At 37.0% G+C, this 14,141-nt stretch overlaps 1 protein-coding gene across 2 annotated transcripts in view; it reads left to right on the plus strand.

Annotated features, from left to right (window-relative positions):
• Window positions 1–14,141, plus strand: part of armc8 (armadillo repeat containing 8) — a 138,573-nt gene that overhangs the window by 97,740 nt on the left and 26,692 nt on the right. For both annotated transcript variants that reach the window (XM_063051898.1, XM_063051899.1), the window contains exons 17-18: window positions 926–1,075; window positions 6,318–6,413. In XM_063051898.1, the coding sequence (XP_062907968.1) occupies window positions 926–1,075; window positions 6,318–6,413 (246 nt within the window). The remainder of the gene's footprint in view (window positions 1–925; window positions 1,076–6,317; window positions 6,414–14,141) is intronic.

Here is a 14,141-nt window from a genome sequence, read left to right on the forward strand (position 1 = left end):
TGGTATATTAGTATTTGAGAAGGCCTCAGGTTCCACAGATTATTATATGAAATAAAAGCACATGAGATGGGGGGGGGTAACATCATGACAGGGACAGACTATTAGTTAGCAGACAGAAAATAGGAAGAATAAGCAGACTTTTTCTGGGGCGGGAGCCTGTGTTTTATGGGATGCCACAGGAATCAGTGTTGAGTTCTTCACCATTGTACGTCAGTGATCTGAATGCTGAAGTTAAGTGTAATAAATCCAGTCTTGGTGATTATGGATGCAGTAACTACTTGCGGCCAAGGGATTGATTAACAGACATTCTAATTTAATAGCTGTGGCCAATCCCTTTGGCTGGGGTACTATAATTTTCAGCAAGAGTGTTAAAGATGAGTTCTTTCTGATGTAGTAGAATAAGGTGATAGGATTCATGACACTGGCTTTACATTTCTGTTTGTGCATTTGGTTTGGTCTTTTAGCTGATTTGCTCTCATCTTCCAACTATAAAGAAGTGAATACAGAAAATCATTTGTTAATGCAAGTAAATCTTCCAACTGCATTTTTCTGTAAGACATGAAACAACAATTCATATTTTAATAGTACAATCCAAATATATTAATATATTTATTAATTTATATTCCTGTTAAATAATGCAAGGTCTGAAAATAGTAGTGTTGTATATATTTTAATTTGTATTATTTACTTAGGATTTACACAGTTGAACTGATGAAGAAATATGTATTTCATGAGCCTTATTTTTGTTTTTGAACAATGCCATCTTTAATGTCTACACAAGTCAATGGATCTTCAACTATAAAAGTAGATTTATCAATGGCCAGTTTTCACAATTAACTAATCTTGACATTTATGATACTGCATATTATTCTATCAACAAGTCAAATCAGGATCCTAATTAAATCATCCAATTTAATCTTTTTAGAATATGGCTTTTCAAGCTGACCAGAAGATAAAGACAGACATTTTGCGAGGGCTGAGTACAGAACAACTCTTCAGATTGCTCTCAGATTCTGATGTGAATGTACTAATGAAGACTCTGGGGCTCCTCAGGAATCTCTTATCAACTAGACCTGTATGTAATTTGAATATATATATATATACTTAACTATTGTTACCAGTCTTTCTTTATTTCTAGTTTTAAGCTAACTAAATGAGGCACACTTTAAAAACCCATCGGTTTAAATGGGCAAATTTAGATTGTTGTAGAAAGTAAAAGATGCTGTAATTAATCACTGAATAATAGTAGTGGTTGTTAGATTTCAGCACATGGTCAGTGACACATTCATTAATGGGCCTCTTGTTTTTCTTCTGTTTTGTATACCATGTTATCAAGTTTACAAATTCATTCTTTGCAAATGGCACATGATGTGTGTATAAGTTTGCTTGCAAAGGTCCCATGACGTTATCTTTGTGCATTTATAGAAAGGCATGTGTTTGTAGCTCTTATTTAGTTTCTGAAGGAATCCTATATTTTTATTTCAGTAGATTCATGGTTCAATATGTGCAATAATTTTAAATCTGTACTATATATATAATTTCACTAGAAATGACTTTCTGCAATTTTTCTATTCTTCTTTGCTACACTCCCTTTTGTTGTGTCACACATTGTCCCAGATAAGAGAATGAGCTTTCAATTATTTTTCTATGACTTTTGCTTGTATTATGGAATTGCAAGGAGTTAGAAAATAATTTGATTGTGATTCTATACCTTTCCCATCAACATAGCTGAAGCTCTTTTGCGGAATTGTGAGGGAAAAGTTGCAATCTAATAATCCATTCTGCACAACATGATGTTTCTATTATTGTGCAGAAAAAAATGATACTGCAACTGTGTTTGGTGGCATCCATGTAAAATTGGATTTTTAGCTCATTCAGGTATTGCATAAACAATTCTCTCCCATTTCTCTGCATAATAGTGAATTATCTGTGGTCTTTACATTGTGCAGAAATTGTTATAATTTCTATTCATAAAAATAACTTTTGAAACTTTATAATAGAATCAATATGTAGAAGTTATGTATAAGAGAATGGACGGCAGTCCATTAGTTCTGTGATCTTCAGTTGGGATTACCAACTGTAATCTCCTTTCAGGTATGTTTTTGTGTTGTATTTCAAGTAATTATCCATCCATTTTTTCCTATTGACTATCTCTGCCTTGTCAGCCTCTTCAAGAATTGTTTTTTTCTCTAAGAACACACGCTAGCATGTTGTAAACTTTCCCCTTTCATCTTATGATAATCTGATGAAATGGTCTCTTAATCCAATTTGTTTGCCTTTCAAGAAGAGGAACTTTGCAGGCTTGACTTACCTTGGTGTGCCAACTTGGTAACGAAATCAATGTACAGTAGTCAGTATTGCTTTATTATTAAATACTGTAAAACCATGAGACAATGGAGCAGAATTAGGCCACAGCCCATTGAGTCTGCTGTGCCATTCCATCATGGCTAATTTATTATCCTTCTCAAACCCATTTTCCTGCCTTTTCCCATAACTTTTAATGCCCTGGCTAACTAAGAGTCTATCACCCTCTGCTTTAAATATACTCAATGAACTGGCCTCCACAGCTGTCCATAGCAATGAATTCCACAGATTTACCACCCTCTGGCTGAAGAAATTCCTTCTCATCTCTGTTCTAAATGGATGTCCCTCTATTCTGAGGCTGTTCCTATGGTCCTAGACTCACTCACTGTATGAAATCCACATCTACTCGATCTAGGTCTTTCAATATTCAATAGGTTTCAATGAGATGCCCCCTCATTCCTCTACTCTCCGGTAAGTACAACCCCAGAGCCATCAAACACTCCTCATATGTTAACCCTTTAATTCCTGAAATCATTCTTGTGAACCTCTTCTCTACTTCCTCCAATGCCGGCACACCTTTTCTTCAATAAGGGGCCCAAAACTGCTCACAGTACTCCAATGTATGCTTTGACCAATGCCCTATAAAGCCTAAGCATGACATCCATGCGCTTATATTCTAATCCTCTTGATATGAAGGCTATCATTGCATTTGTCTTCCATAACACCGACTCAAACTGCAAGTTAACCTTTAGGGATTCCCGTACAAGGACTCCCAAGTACCTTTGCATCTCTGAGTTTTCAATTTTCTCCCTGTTTAGAAAATAGCTTAAGCCTGTATTCCTTCTACCAAAGTGCATGGCCATATACTTCCCTGCACTATATTCCATCTGCCAGTTCTTCACCCATTCTCCAATCTGTCCAAGTCCTTTTACAGACATCCTGTTTCCTCAACTCTACCTGCCCCTACACCTATCTTTATATCATCCGCAGTCTTGGCCACAAAACAATTGTTGACATATAATGTGAAAAGAGGCAGTCCTAATACCAATCCCTGAAGAACACCACTAGTCACCGGCAGCCAACCAGAATAGGCCCCATTTATTCCAACACTTTGCCTCCTGCCATTCAGCCAATCTTCTATCCATGCTAGTACCTTTTCTGTAATGCCATGAGCTCTTGTTAAGCAGCCTCATGTTGGGCACCTTGTCAAAAGCCTTCTGAAAATCTAAGTACACAACATCCACTGACTCCTTTGTCTTTCCTGGCTGTTACTTCCTCAAAGAATTCCAACCTATTTGTCAGGCAAGATTTCTCCTCAAGGAAACCACACTGACTTTGGCCTACTTTATCATAGTCATACTTAATTGATCCCGAGGGAAACTGGGTTTCGTTACAGGTGCACCAACCAAGAATAGGGTATAAATATAGCAATATAAAACCATAAATAATTAAATAATAATATGTAAATTATGCCAGATGGAAATAAGTCCAGGACCAGCCTATTGGCTCAGGGTGTCTGACCCTCCAAGGGAGGAGTTTTAAAGTTTGATGCACTTGAAAGTACCCCAAAACCTCATCCTTAATAATGGAGTCCAATATCTTCCCAAACACTGAAGTCAGGCTAACTGGCCTATAATTTTCTTTCTTCTGCCTCCTTCCCTTCTTAAAGAGTGGGGTGATACATGCAATTTTCCAGTCCTCTAGAACCATTTCTAGAATCTAGTTATTCTTGAAAGATCATTACTAATGCCTATATAATCTCTTCAGCTACAGTATCTCTTTCAGAACCCTGGATTCAGCTGACTTGTCTACCTTCAGACCTTTCAGCTTCCCAAGCACCTTCTCCTTAGTAATAACAACTACTCTCACTTCTGCCGCCTGACACACTCTTATTTCTAGCATACTGCTAGTGTCTTCCACGGTGAAGACTAATGTAAAATACTTATTAATTTTGTCTGCTGTTTCTTTTTCAAAATTACTACCTCTCCAGCATCATTTTCCAATGGTCCAATATCCACTCTCGCCTTTATTTTTCTCTTTATATATCTGAAGTTTTTTTTGATATTCTCTTTGATATTTTTGGCCAGCTTACCTTTGTATTTCATAATGTTATTTCCTTATGGGTTTTGTTTTAGTTGTCTTCTGTTGATTTTTAAAAGCTTTCAATTCCTGTAAATTCCCAGTAGCTTTTGTTATATTATATGCCCTCTCTTCTGCTTTTCGGCTTTTATGCAGTTGATTCATCCTCCTCTTGTAATGTTTCTTCATCAATGGAATATATCTATCCTATGTCGTCCGAATTGCCTCCAAAAGCTCCAGCCATTGCTGTTCTGCTGTCGTCCTGCTGGTGTCCTCTTCCAGTCAATTCTGGCCAACTCCTCTCCAATGCTTCTGTATCCCTTAATGCAGGGTTAATTCTATCACATTATGATCACTGCTCCCCCAAGGGTTCCATTACCCTAAGCTTCCCTAATCAAATCTGGTCTTTACACAACACCCAGTTCAGAATTGCCTTTCCTTCGTAGGCTCAACCACAAGCTACTCTGAAGAAGCCATCTTGGAGGCTTTCTACAAATTCCCTCTATTGGGATCCAGCACCAATCTGATTTTCCAAATCTAACTGCATATTGAAATCCCCATGACTACCATAACATTGCCTTTCTTACATGCCTTTTCTATTTCCCGTGGAAATTTATATCCCACATTCTGGTTACTGTCCAAAGGACTGTATATAACTCCCATCAGGATCTTTTTACCCTTGCAGCTTCTTAGCTCTACCCAGAAGAATTCTACATCATCCAAACCTATGTCGTCTCTTTCTAAGGATCTGATTTCATTTTTTAACCAACAGAGCCATCCCCTATGCCTACCTGCCTGACCTTTCGATACAAAGTGTATTCTTAGATGTTCAGCTCCCAACTATGATGTTCTTTCAGCCACGTCTTATTGATGCCCACATCATTAATCTCTAACTGCAGTACAAAATTATCTATCTTGTTACGTATACTTCCGTATACTGTGTATTCAAATCTAACACCTTTAGTCCTGTATTCACTACTCTTTTTGATTTTGCCCCAATGTTATACTCTACCTCATCCCACTGACTGCAGTTTTGATCTCATCTGCCTGTTCATCGTTACAGTCTCACTACACAGTGCATCAACTTGTATATCAACAGCTCCATCCTCAGCCTTATCACATTTTCTGAGTAATCAATGCAGAAAACCAGGTAATTGCAAAGGGTTCACAAACTTTTTCTTGCAAAGTTGTACTTGAGTGTTAGGCAGCAGTCACAAGATCTTTATTCAGCACTTGTTTTCCATACAATCTGCATTTGAATTACCATCCAAAATCAAAGGTTGGTTTCTGAGTTTAAGAGTGATCTGCTTATGACTTCATTCGCAATGCCAGACTGCAACTTGTGTACATGTGGACAACGTGCATAAAGTTGAAAAGTTCTGATACAAAAATGCAGTTGAGCAGTCAATTGGACAGCTAAAATAATATTTTTGCTGCTCGTAATACTCTGTAGTATTTGGCAAACGGGTATCAAAATGTGTGGTGTTTTCTCTATCATGAGAGCACAGCCCTTTTCACACCTACAGTTGAGTGACTGAGGAAAGGGAGGTGGATGATTAGCAGCAGGAAATAGAGGAGGAACTTAAAGGTGTGTTGTCTACATGGAAACAAAGTGTGCAGGTTACTTGGGCATGGCAGCCCATATCTCAGAGCCCCAGATTAGTTCCTTGGTTTCTGGCATCTGTTGTGTTGGAAGATAGCTAATTTCTGTTAACAGTTATATGTACAAATGTTTGTATGAGCAATAGCTTTGATTAAAAGTCGGTCCTTGGGGTGTACCAGTAACTGCTGCAGCTTTAATGTCATCAAGTTAATTGAATTGTTACATGTTTTTAGCTTAGAGTTTCTGGACTAAGTAATTAGTTTTAGAAGTGAAGTTTGCGTGCTAATACTCTCAGAATATTCAGTATAATATGCTTCTGTTTTATTGCCAGCATATAGACCAGATAATGAGTACTCATGGAAAACAGATAATGCAAGCAGTCACTCTCATTCTTGAAGGGGAGCATAATATTGAAGTTAAAGAACAAGTAAGTTTGTTTTTGAAGGCCATTTCAATAAGGATGTTGAAGTTTGTTTAGTCATAATTATTTATGTGCTCAATGTTGAATATCCTTCCATAACTTAGATATTATATTGAATTTTATGTACTTTAAATTTATAAGCATAGTACATTTGACATTTATATCATTTCATAAGATGAAATAGCAATTCCAAAACATTTGACTAGATTTTAATTTAAAATCTTATTTTAGATCTTTTTAAAATTTATTATCTCTTGTGATATGGGCATTACCAGCAAGCCCTGCATGTATTATCTATCCAAATTGTCCTTAAGAAAGCTGTGTTGTCATGATGACTAGACGACTAAATGCTTTGTGAGTTATGTTCAGAAGCTGAGAAATAGATAACTGTTCCAGAGTTACGCTAGGTAAGGATAACAAGTCTCATTTCCTAACAAAACCAAATTAAAATAAGTCCATTTGAAAGAAAGAGAATAAATAACCTTAGGTTATGGAGGCAACTTAAGAAGGAGTTAGTGATTTGCTTGTGTTTTTGTTAGAGGTATAAGATAACTCTGCTGCCCTCCAAAATAATGCCTTTGATCTATTATGTACGCATGAAAGAGCAGGCAAGGTAATCCCTTGTCAGAACAGTCGTACTTCTAATATTGCAGCATCTCCTCATTGCAATGAAATGTTCATTTAAAACTTAGTAGAAATTCTGTGGAATAGAACTTAAACCTAGGATTTATAACTTGAAGACAAGAGCACGACCACCTTTTTTTCTACACATTATTCCAAGAGGGTTACAGTTGTGCATTTTGTGTATTTTTTATATTTATTGGTGCATTCTTTTTGCAATCACAGTTGTAACATGACCATCATTACTCACTGAAATTGAAACAGCAATTTCTGTCATCCGCATCAGCGAATGTAGAAACTGCTGTCAGTAATACTCTTCCCTTGTCTCTGAATTAAACTTAAAAAAGTCATGTTATTCCTGCAATTAAAACGTTTTGCCTCTAACTCAGTTTCTGTAATAGTACCAGCGTATTCCCCATTGACTCAGTCTGCTGTACATATGCTCAATCTTCAAAGTCTGCTGCTTTGTTGCATGCGTGCTTTAGATTTCTTTCCTTTATTAATATGGAATTTAATATTAGTATTAAATGAAGTGTTTTTTTTCATATCATCACAAGTTTCAGCCTTCAATATTCCATCATTTTTAAAAGCAAATTTGTATATTCAAGCTACTAATGCAGTTGTGTAAGACGGGGGGGAAAACCCTGTATCTTACATACACTGGTACAACATTTGATGTTCTGAAATATATGTATTTTCAGCACATTATTCCTTTGATCTTGATCTTAAGGTCTTCCCCTCTTCCTTTCATCTACCTTAGCCAGCTGTCAACATCATTTGGTCTTCAGCCATTTTGGCATGTGTTGAAACTTTTGCTGAAAGAACATTTAATTCTTTCCTCTTCTTTTCCTGCCTGAAAATACTTATTCAGAACTTGTATCTAAAACCTGGCATCCATATTTTGCCTTTTGTTTGATAGTGGCTTTACCAACATTTTTATTCCGAGCATAAGATTGCTCTCTGTCTCAGGAATATCACTGATCAGATTGTTTCCATTTTTCTTGTCCCCTATATCATTTAAAATCTGGACAAAATAGTTTCTAATATTATCTTGACTTGGATTTTTTGCTGTCTATAGTTTATTTCAAAACAATATCCCATTTGACTTGTACAACTTTGCTTTTGTTACCCTTAAACTCACAGCTAATAGAACTCTAAATCTGTTGACAAGGCATTTATTTTACTTTAAGAACATAAGAAATAGGAGCAGGAGTAGGCCATCTGGCCCATCGATCCTGCCCTGCCATTCTATAAGATCATGGCTGATCTGTCCATAAACTCAGCTCCATCTACCTGCCTTTTCTCCATAATCCTTAATTCCCTTACTATGTAAAAATCTATCTAACTGTTTCTTAAATATATTTAGTGAAGAAGCCTCAACTATTTCCCTGGGCAGAGAATTCCACAGATTCACCACTGTCTGGGAAAAACAGTTTCTCCTCATCTCCATCCTAAATCTACTCCCTTGAATCTTGAGGCAATGTCCCCTAGTTCTAGTCTCACCTACCAATGGAAACAATTTTCCTACTTCTGTCTTATCTATCCCTTTTAAAATTTTGTATGTTTCTATAAGATCCCCTCTCATTCTTCTGAACTCTAGAGATTACAGTCCCAGGTGACTCAATCTCTCCTCATAGGTCAACCCGTTCATCCCTGGAATCAACCTGGTGAACCTCCTCTGCACTGCCTCCAAAGCCAGTACATTCTTCCTCAAGTATGGAGACCAGAACTGCATACAGTACTCCAGGTGCAGCCTCACCAGTACCCTGTATAGTTGCAGCATGACCTCCCTGCTCTTGAATTCAATCCCTCTAGCAATGAAGGCCAACATTCCGTTTGCCTTCTTAATAACCTGTTGTACCTGCAAGCCAACTTTTTGTGATTCATGAACAAGTACTCCCAAGTCCCTCTGCACAACAGCATGCTGCAATCTTTCGCCATTTAAATAATAATCTGCTCTTCTATTATCCCTTCCAAAGTGGATGATCTTGCATTTACCGACGTTGTATTCCATCTGCCAGACCTTGGCCCACTCACTTAACCTATCTATATCCCTCTGCAGACTCTCCACATCCTCTGTACAATTTGCTTTTCCACTCAGTTTAGTGTCATCAGCAAATTTTGCTACACTTAGTCCCCTTTTCCAAATCATCAGTATAAATTGCAAACATCTGCGGGCCCAGCACCAATCCCTCTGGCACCCCACTCACCACTGACTGCCAACCGGAGAAACACCTTCTATTGGTTAACCAATCCGCTATCCATGCCAATACACTTCTTCCAACTCCATGCATCTGTATTTTATTTATAAGTCTCTTGTGCGGCACCTTATCGAACGCCTTCTGGAAATCCAAGTATACGACATCCACCTGTTCCCCTCTATCCACTGCACTCAATATATCTCCAGAAAATTTGTCAAACAGGACCTGCCCTTTCTGAATCCATGCTGTGTCTGTCTAATGGAACTACTCCTTTCTAAATGTTTTGCTTAATGACAGCTTCAGGCATTTTCCCGACTACAGATGTTAAGCTAACTGGCCTGCAGTTGCCCGTCTTTTGTCCTTTTTTAAAAAGTGGCATGATATTTGCTGTCTTCCAATCTGCTGGGACCTGCCCAGAGTTTAGAGAATTTTGGTAAATGATTACCAACGTGTCTACGATAACTTCCGCCAATTCCCTTAGCACCCTGGGATGCATCCCATCAGGACCAGGGCACTTATCTATCTCCAGGCCCTCTAGTTTGCTCATCACTATCTCTTTAGTGAGAGTGATTTTATCGAGGTCCTCACCTCCCATTTCGTCCATAACATCCTTCTTTGGCATATTAGATGTGTTCTCCACCGCGAAGACCGACACAAAGTAGTCGTTCAATGCCTCAGCCATTTCCTTATCACCCAATATCAATTTCCCCTTCTCATCTTCCAAGGGACCTACATTGACTTTAGCCACCCTCTTCCGCTTTATATATTTATAAAAGCTTTAGGTTTAACCAAAATGTAATTACAGCTATCTCATTTTATATTTTCTTAAGTATGAGATCCCCTTGTAAATGTGGTAGTTTATCTTCTATTTCCTAGCCGGTAGTCTTCGGACCATTGATGCTTCGAAAGCAATAATAGAATAGAAACAGCAAATTTTACTGATGATTAATAAAGTCGCTTTCAACAATTTAATTGGATGTTTTACTCTTTTAAAGGTGATAAATCTCTGCAGGTTGCCATTAATAACTGTATTCTTATTGATACTTTAACTTCCGGTCAATATTTTTTCCTATTAGGTGTTTCCCTATCACTTACTCAAAGGAAGGATTACACCAGTTATTGAAATGTGGATCACAAAGTTGATGTCTGTCTTGCTGATGTACAAATAAAAGTTGAAATTAGTAACAAATGTCTCACTCCTGAACATAAAAAAAATAAGAACTTTGGAGGTAGTGTGCAAATCACTGACACCTGCCCAGGTTCCACTCTCTCTAAAAATAATTGAGTTGATGTTATGTCTCTTTTCCAATTACATATATGAGAGCTGGACAATGATGACTATTAATGTCTGGCTATAAATAGGAATTTCTTGTTAATGTCACAGTTTTACAACAAAGAGGAAAAGTAACCACCTCATTTTTTACTTTTTCAAAAAAGCATGCAATATTTTCCATTATGAAGTAACATTGAGAAAGTTGTGTGATGTACACAAGAATAACAATTTTGCCTTGCAAGATAGAGGATTAATACTTGAGGTTTGAGGAGTAACTAAATTGGCTGGGTTCCTGCCTACTTCGTCGCTTTAGAAATATCAGTCTCATTTGTTATTTAGTGTCATTCCTTGATTGGAAGCCTTTGTAAACTACACTGATGCAAAGCAATCAGTATGTAATACTGAAATTTTGGTATGCACCACTACTAGCACTCGACCCTTGTTGTATCCACATGGCTTTCCAAATTCTTAGCCATAATTGTTTTGTCTGACTGAACTGAAATATGCTCCACTGCCTGGTGTGGAAACACCTTGAACAGAAAAGCCAACAAAAAGTACTGGATATGGCCCTGTCCATCACAGGTAAAGTCATCCCCACCACTGAGCACATCTACGTGGAGCTCTGTCACAGGAAAGCAGCATCCATCATCAGGGATCCCCATCATCCAGGCCATGCTCCCTTCTCACTGTTGCCATCAGTAAGAAGGGACTGGTGCTTCAGGACCCACACTAAAAGGTTCAGGGACAGTTATTACCCCTCAACCATCAGGCTCTTGAACCTGAGGGAATAACTTCACACAACTTCACTTGCCCCATCATTGAACTGTTTCCACAACCTATGGACTCACTTTCATGGACTCTTAATCTTATGTTTTTGATATGTATTTCTTCTTCTTATTATTACTTTTTAAAAAATCCTTATTTTTTATTATTATTTTTTTCTCTCAGCTCAAGCTGGTAAAGCCTGAGGTACAGTCATAGCCAAGCACACTCATTTCTTAATTGCTAGGAACGTTCAGACTATTTGAGTGGTGTTTAGTATTGTGGTTTTCTGAAGATTTACATAAATATTCCTGTGTAGGCCTAATTCTTTAATGCTATTGTGTAGTGACTTTGGGATGATACCAGTAGTAGATATTACTGTTGAGGCAATGTATACCCTGTTCACGTTCCATGGTCTTTCAGTTTCCTCTTTTAATTCAGCAAATTTCTGGTGTTTTTACTTATTGATTTCTTGATGTTGTGTGTGTTTGGAATGGCTATATCTATTATGTATCCTTTAATATTATTTCTGGACAGTTATTATGGTTTATCCAATCTGTAATAATGGATTGGTCATAATATAATTTGTAGGACTCTGACTCTAACTCTAATACTGGACCAAGTTTGTACTTTATAATGAGGTATGGTATCTTTTAGAAGTGTGTACTTTAAAGCAAGATTTTGGTGAATGATATTTTGCCACTTGATTGTGCCTGATTAAGTAATAAGATTGAGTTAAACTGCTGTAGGATCCTGTAATGTGTTAGATTGTTTCTGGTTTCTCTTGGCTTTTGGGCATTTATCATCTCGAATTTGTTCTTTTATAATGTATTTTTGATACCATCTGGTCCTGTATTGCTACAAGAAACTCCTCTATTTCTGCGAACTCTGAGCCAAGAGTTCGACATTTCCTTGTCGACATCTAGATCATGTTGATGTCTTCCATGGAGGGTCATGCTCTTCCATTGGTTAACTTTTTCTTGTATAGTGATAATTTCTTTATTTGTTGGGGTGGTCCTTTCATTTTAGTTTAGTGGTGTGTACTTCTTATTAGAATTGCATATTTTTGTGTGGAGTGCTGAATCCTGTTTTTGTTGATGAAAATGTATGCTATTATTATTTCATTTTTGTATTTGCACAGTTGTCTTTCGCACATTGATGGTTTGTTCATCCTGTTGGGGTGGTCTTCCATTAATTCTATTGTGTTTCTTGTATTTACTTTGAACTTTGACATTGAACTATGCTGGTTTCATGGGCAGCTGAGGCTTTTTAAAAATGTTCAGGTAATTATTTGTGATTCCTTTTCTCTAGTACAAACTCTGTATGTCAATGAGGTTATAAGAAGACTATAAAAGCGGCCTGAAAATATTATGCTTTATTGTTGAAGTGTATCTGATCATTAAATCATGATGTTAAAATGTGCAGATGCTGGCAATCAGAAAAAAAAACAGAAAATGCTGGAAATAGTTAGCAGCTGTTCGGATGGAAGGTCAGTAATTAATGCTATTACTCTGTTCACAGATGTTGCTGGCTGCTGAGTATTTCTAGCATTTTCTATCTTTTTATTATAGTATTTTAATGGACCACATAATTACTACACTACAAGCTGTTATGGCCCAAGGAGCTGATTTTGATATTTGTGCCTTATTATTCATACATTAAACAATTAAATTTTCTTACCTGTTTAAATAATAATTTATAATTAAATGTTCATTTATTTATTTCAGCTCTTATGTCACTTATGCATGCATGTTCCAGTCTTTATTTTATTCCATGGAAATATTAAAAAAAGTTAGTTTAAAAGGTTTTGGTACTTAAAAGCTATGATAGTTACTAATATAATTCTAGAATGGATCCTACAAATTGGAGAGTAGCAAATATGACCCTACTGTTTAAAATAGGAGGAAAAAAGAAAACAGAAAATGACTAACTGGTTAGCCTTGCATTAGTGGCAGGGAAAGGCTAGACTGTATAATAAAGGATATGATAGCAGACAGGCCAAAAATGTTACAAGATAGAGCAGAGTAGGCAGCCAGTTAGGAAAGCAAAGTTATATTTGACAATCTGTTAAGAGTTTTTTTTGAAAATGTAACTCTTGGGATAGATAAGAGAGAACCAGAAGTGTGAGTGAATGAGTGATCCCTGCCAAATGAAGAAAGAGGTGGGGAGGGGAAGTTATGACTGATGGTGGGATCATGTTGCAGCTGGCAGAAATGATAAAGTATGATGTGCTGGATACAGAAACTGACGGTGGAAGGTGATGACCGGGAACTCTCTGTTCTGTCTGCAAGAAGGCAGCATGAGAAATGGAGGAGATGCTGGTGAAAGCTCCAAGTACAGTTGAGGGGAAACAATGTTACCTGAAAAAGGATATTTCAAGTGTTTTGGGAAGGAAATTCTCATCTCAAGAACAGATGTGGCAGGGGCGATGAAACTGAGAGCAACTGATGATATCCTTACAAGAGGCTGGCTGGGAAGTAGTTGTGGGATTCTGGTGCTTTAGTCCAAGGTTCTTGCATAAAACTTGTTGCTTCATGATTGTTTTAATAAGAGTTGATGGAACAAAGAGAAATTAAAATAGACAGTGATAAGGGTTTACTAATTGAAGAGAGAGAGAAAAAAACTAAAGATGGTGCCAAACATAAAACAGCTTTTTTTATACTGAGATGAGAAAAATTCCATTCAAATCTGTAGATGAGACAACCAGTTAGAAAGCGCTTATTCACTTAATGCAGAAAAAGAAACTTGCAGAGTTTTTCAGAATTATACTTTGTGCAGCTACTAGAGGCATATTAAACTGTTATGCCTATAAAAACTACTTAAAATAAAAGCAGATAATTAATTGTTAAATTGCAAAGAAGATAACAATTTAGCAGT

The sequence above is a fragment of the Mobula hypostoma genome, chromosome 6 (genome assembly GCF_963921235.1).
Source record: "Mobula hypostoma chromosome 6, sMobHyp1.1, whole genome shotgun sequence".
Lineage (NCBI taxonomy): Eukaryota > Metazoa > Chordata > Chondrichthyes > Myliobatiformes > Myliobatidae > Mobula > Mobula hypostoma.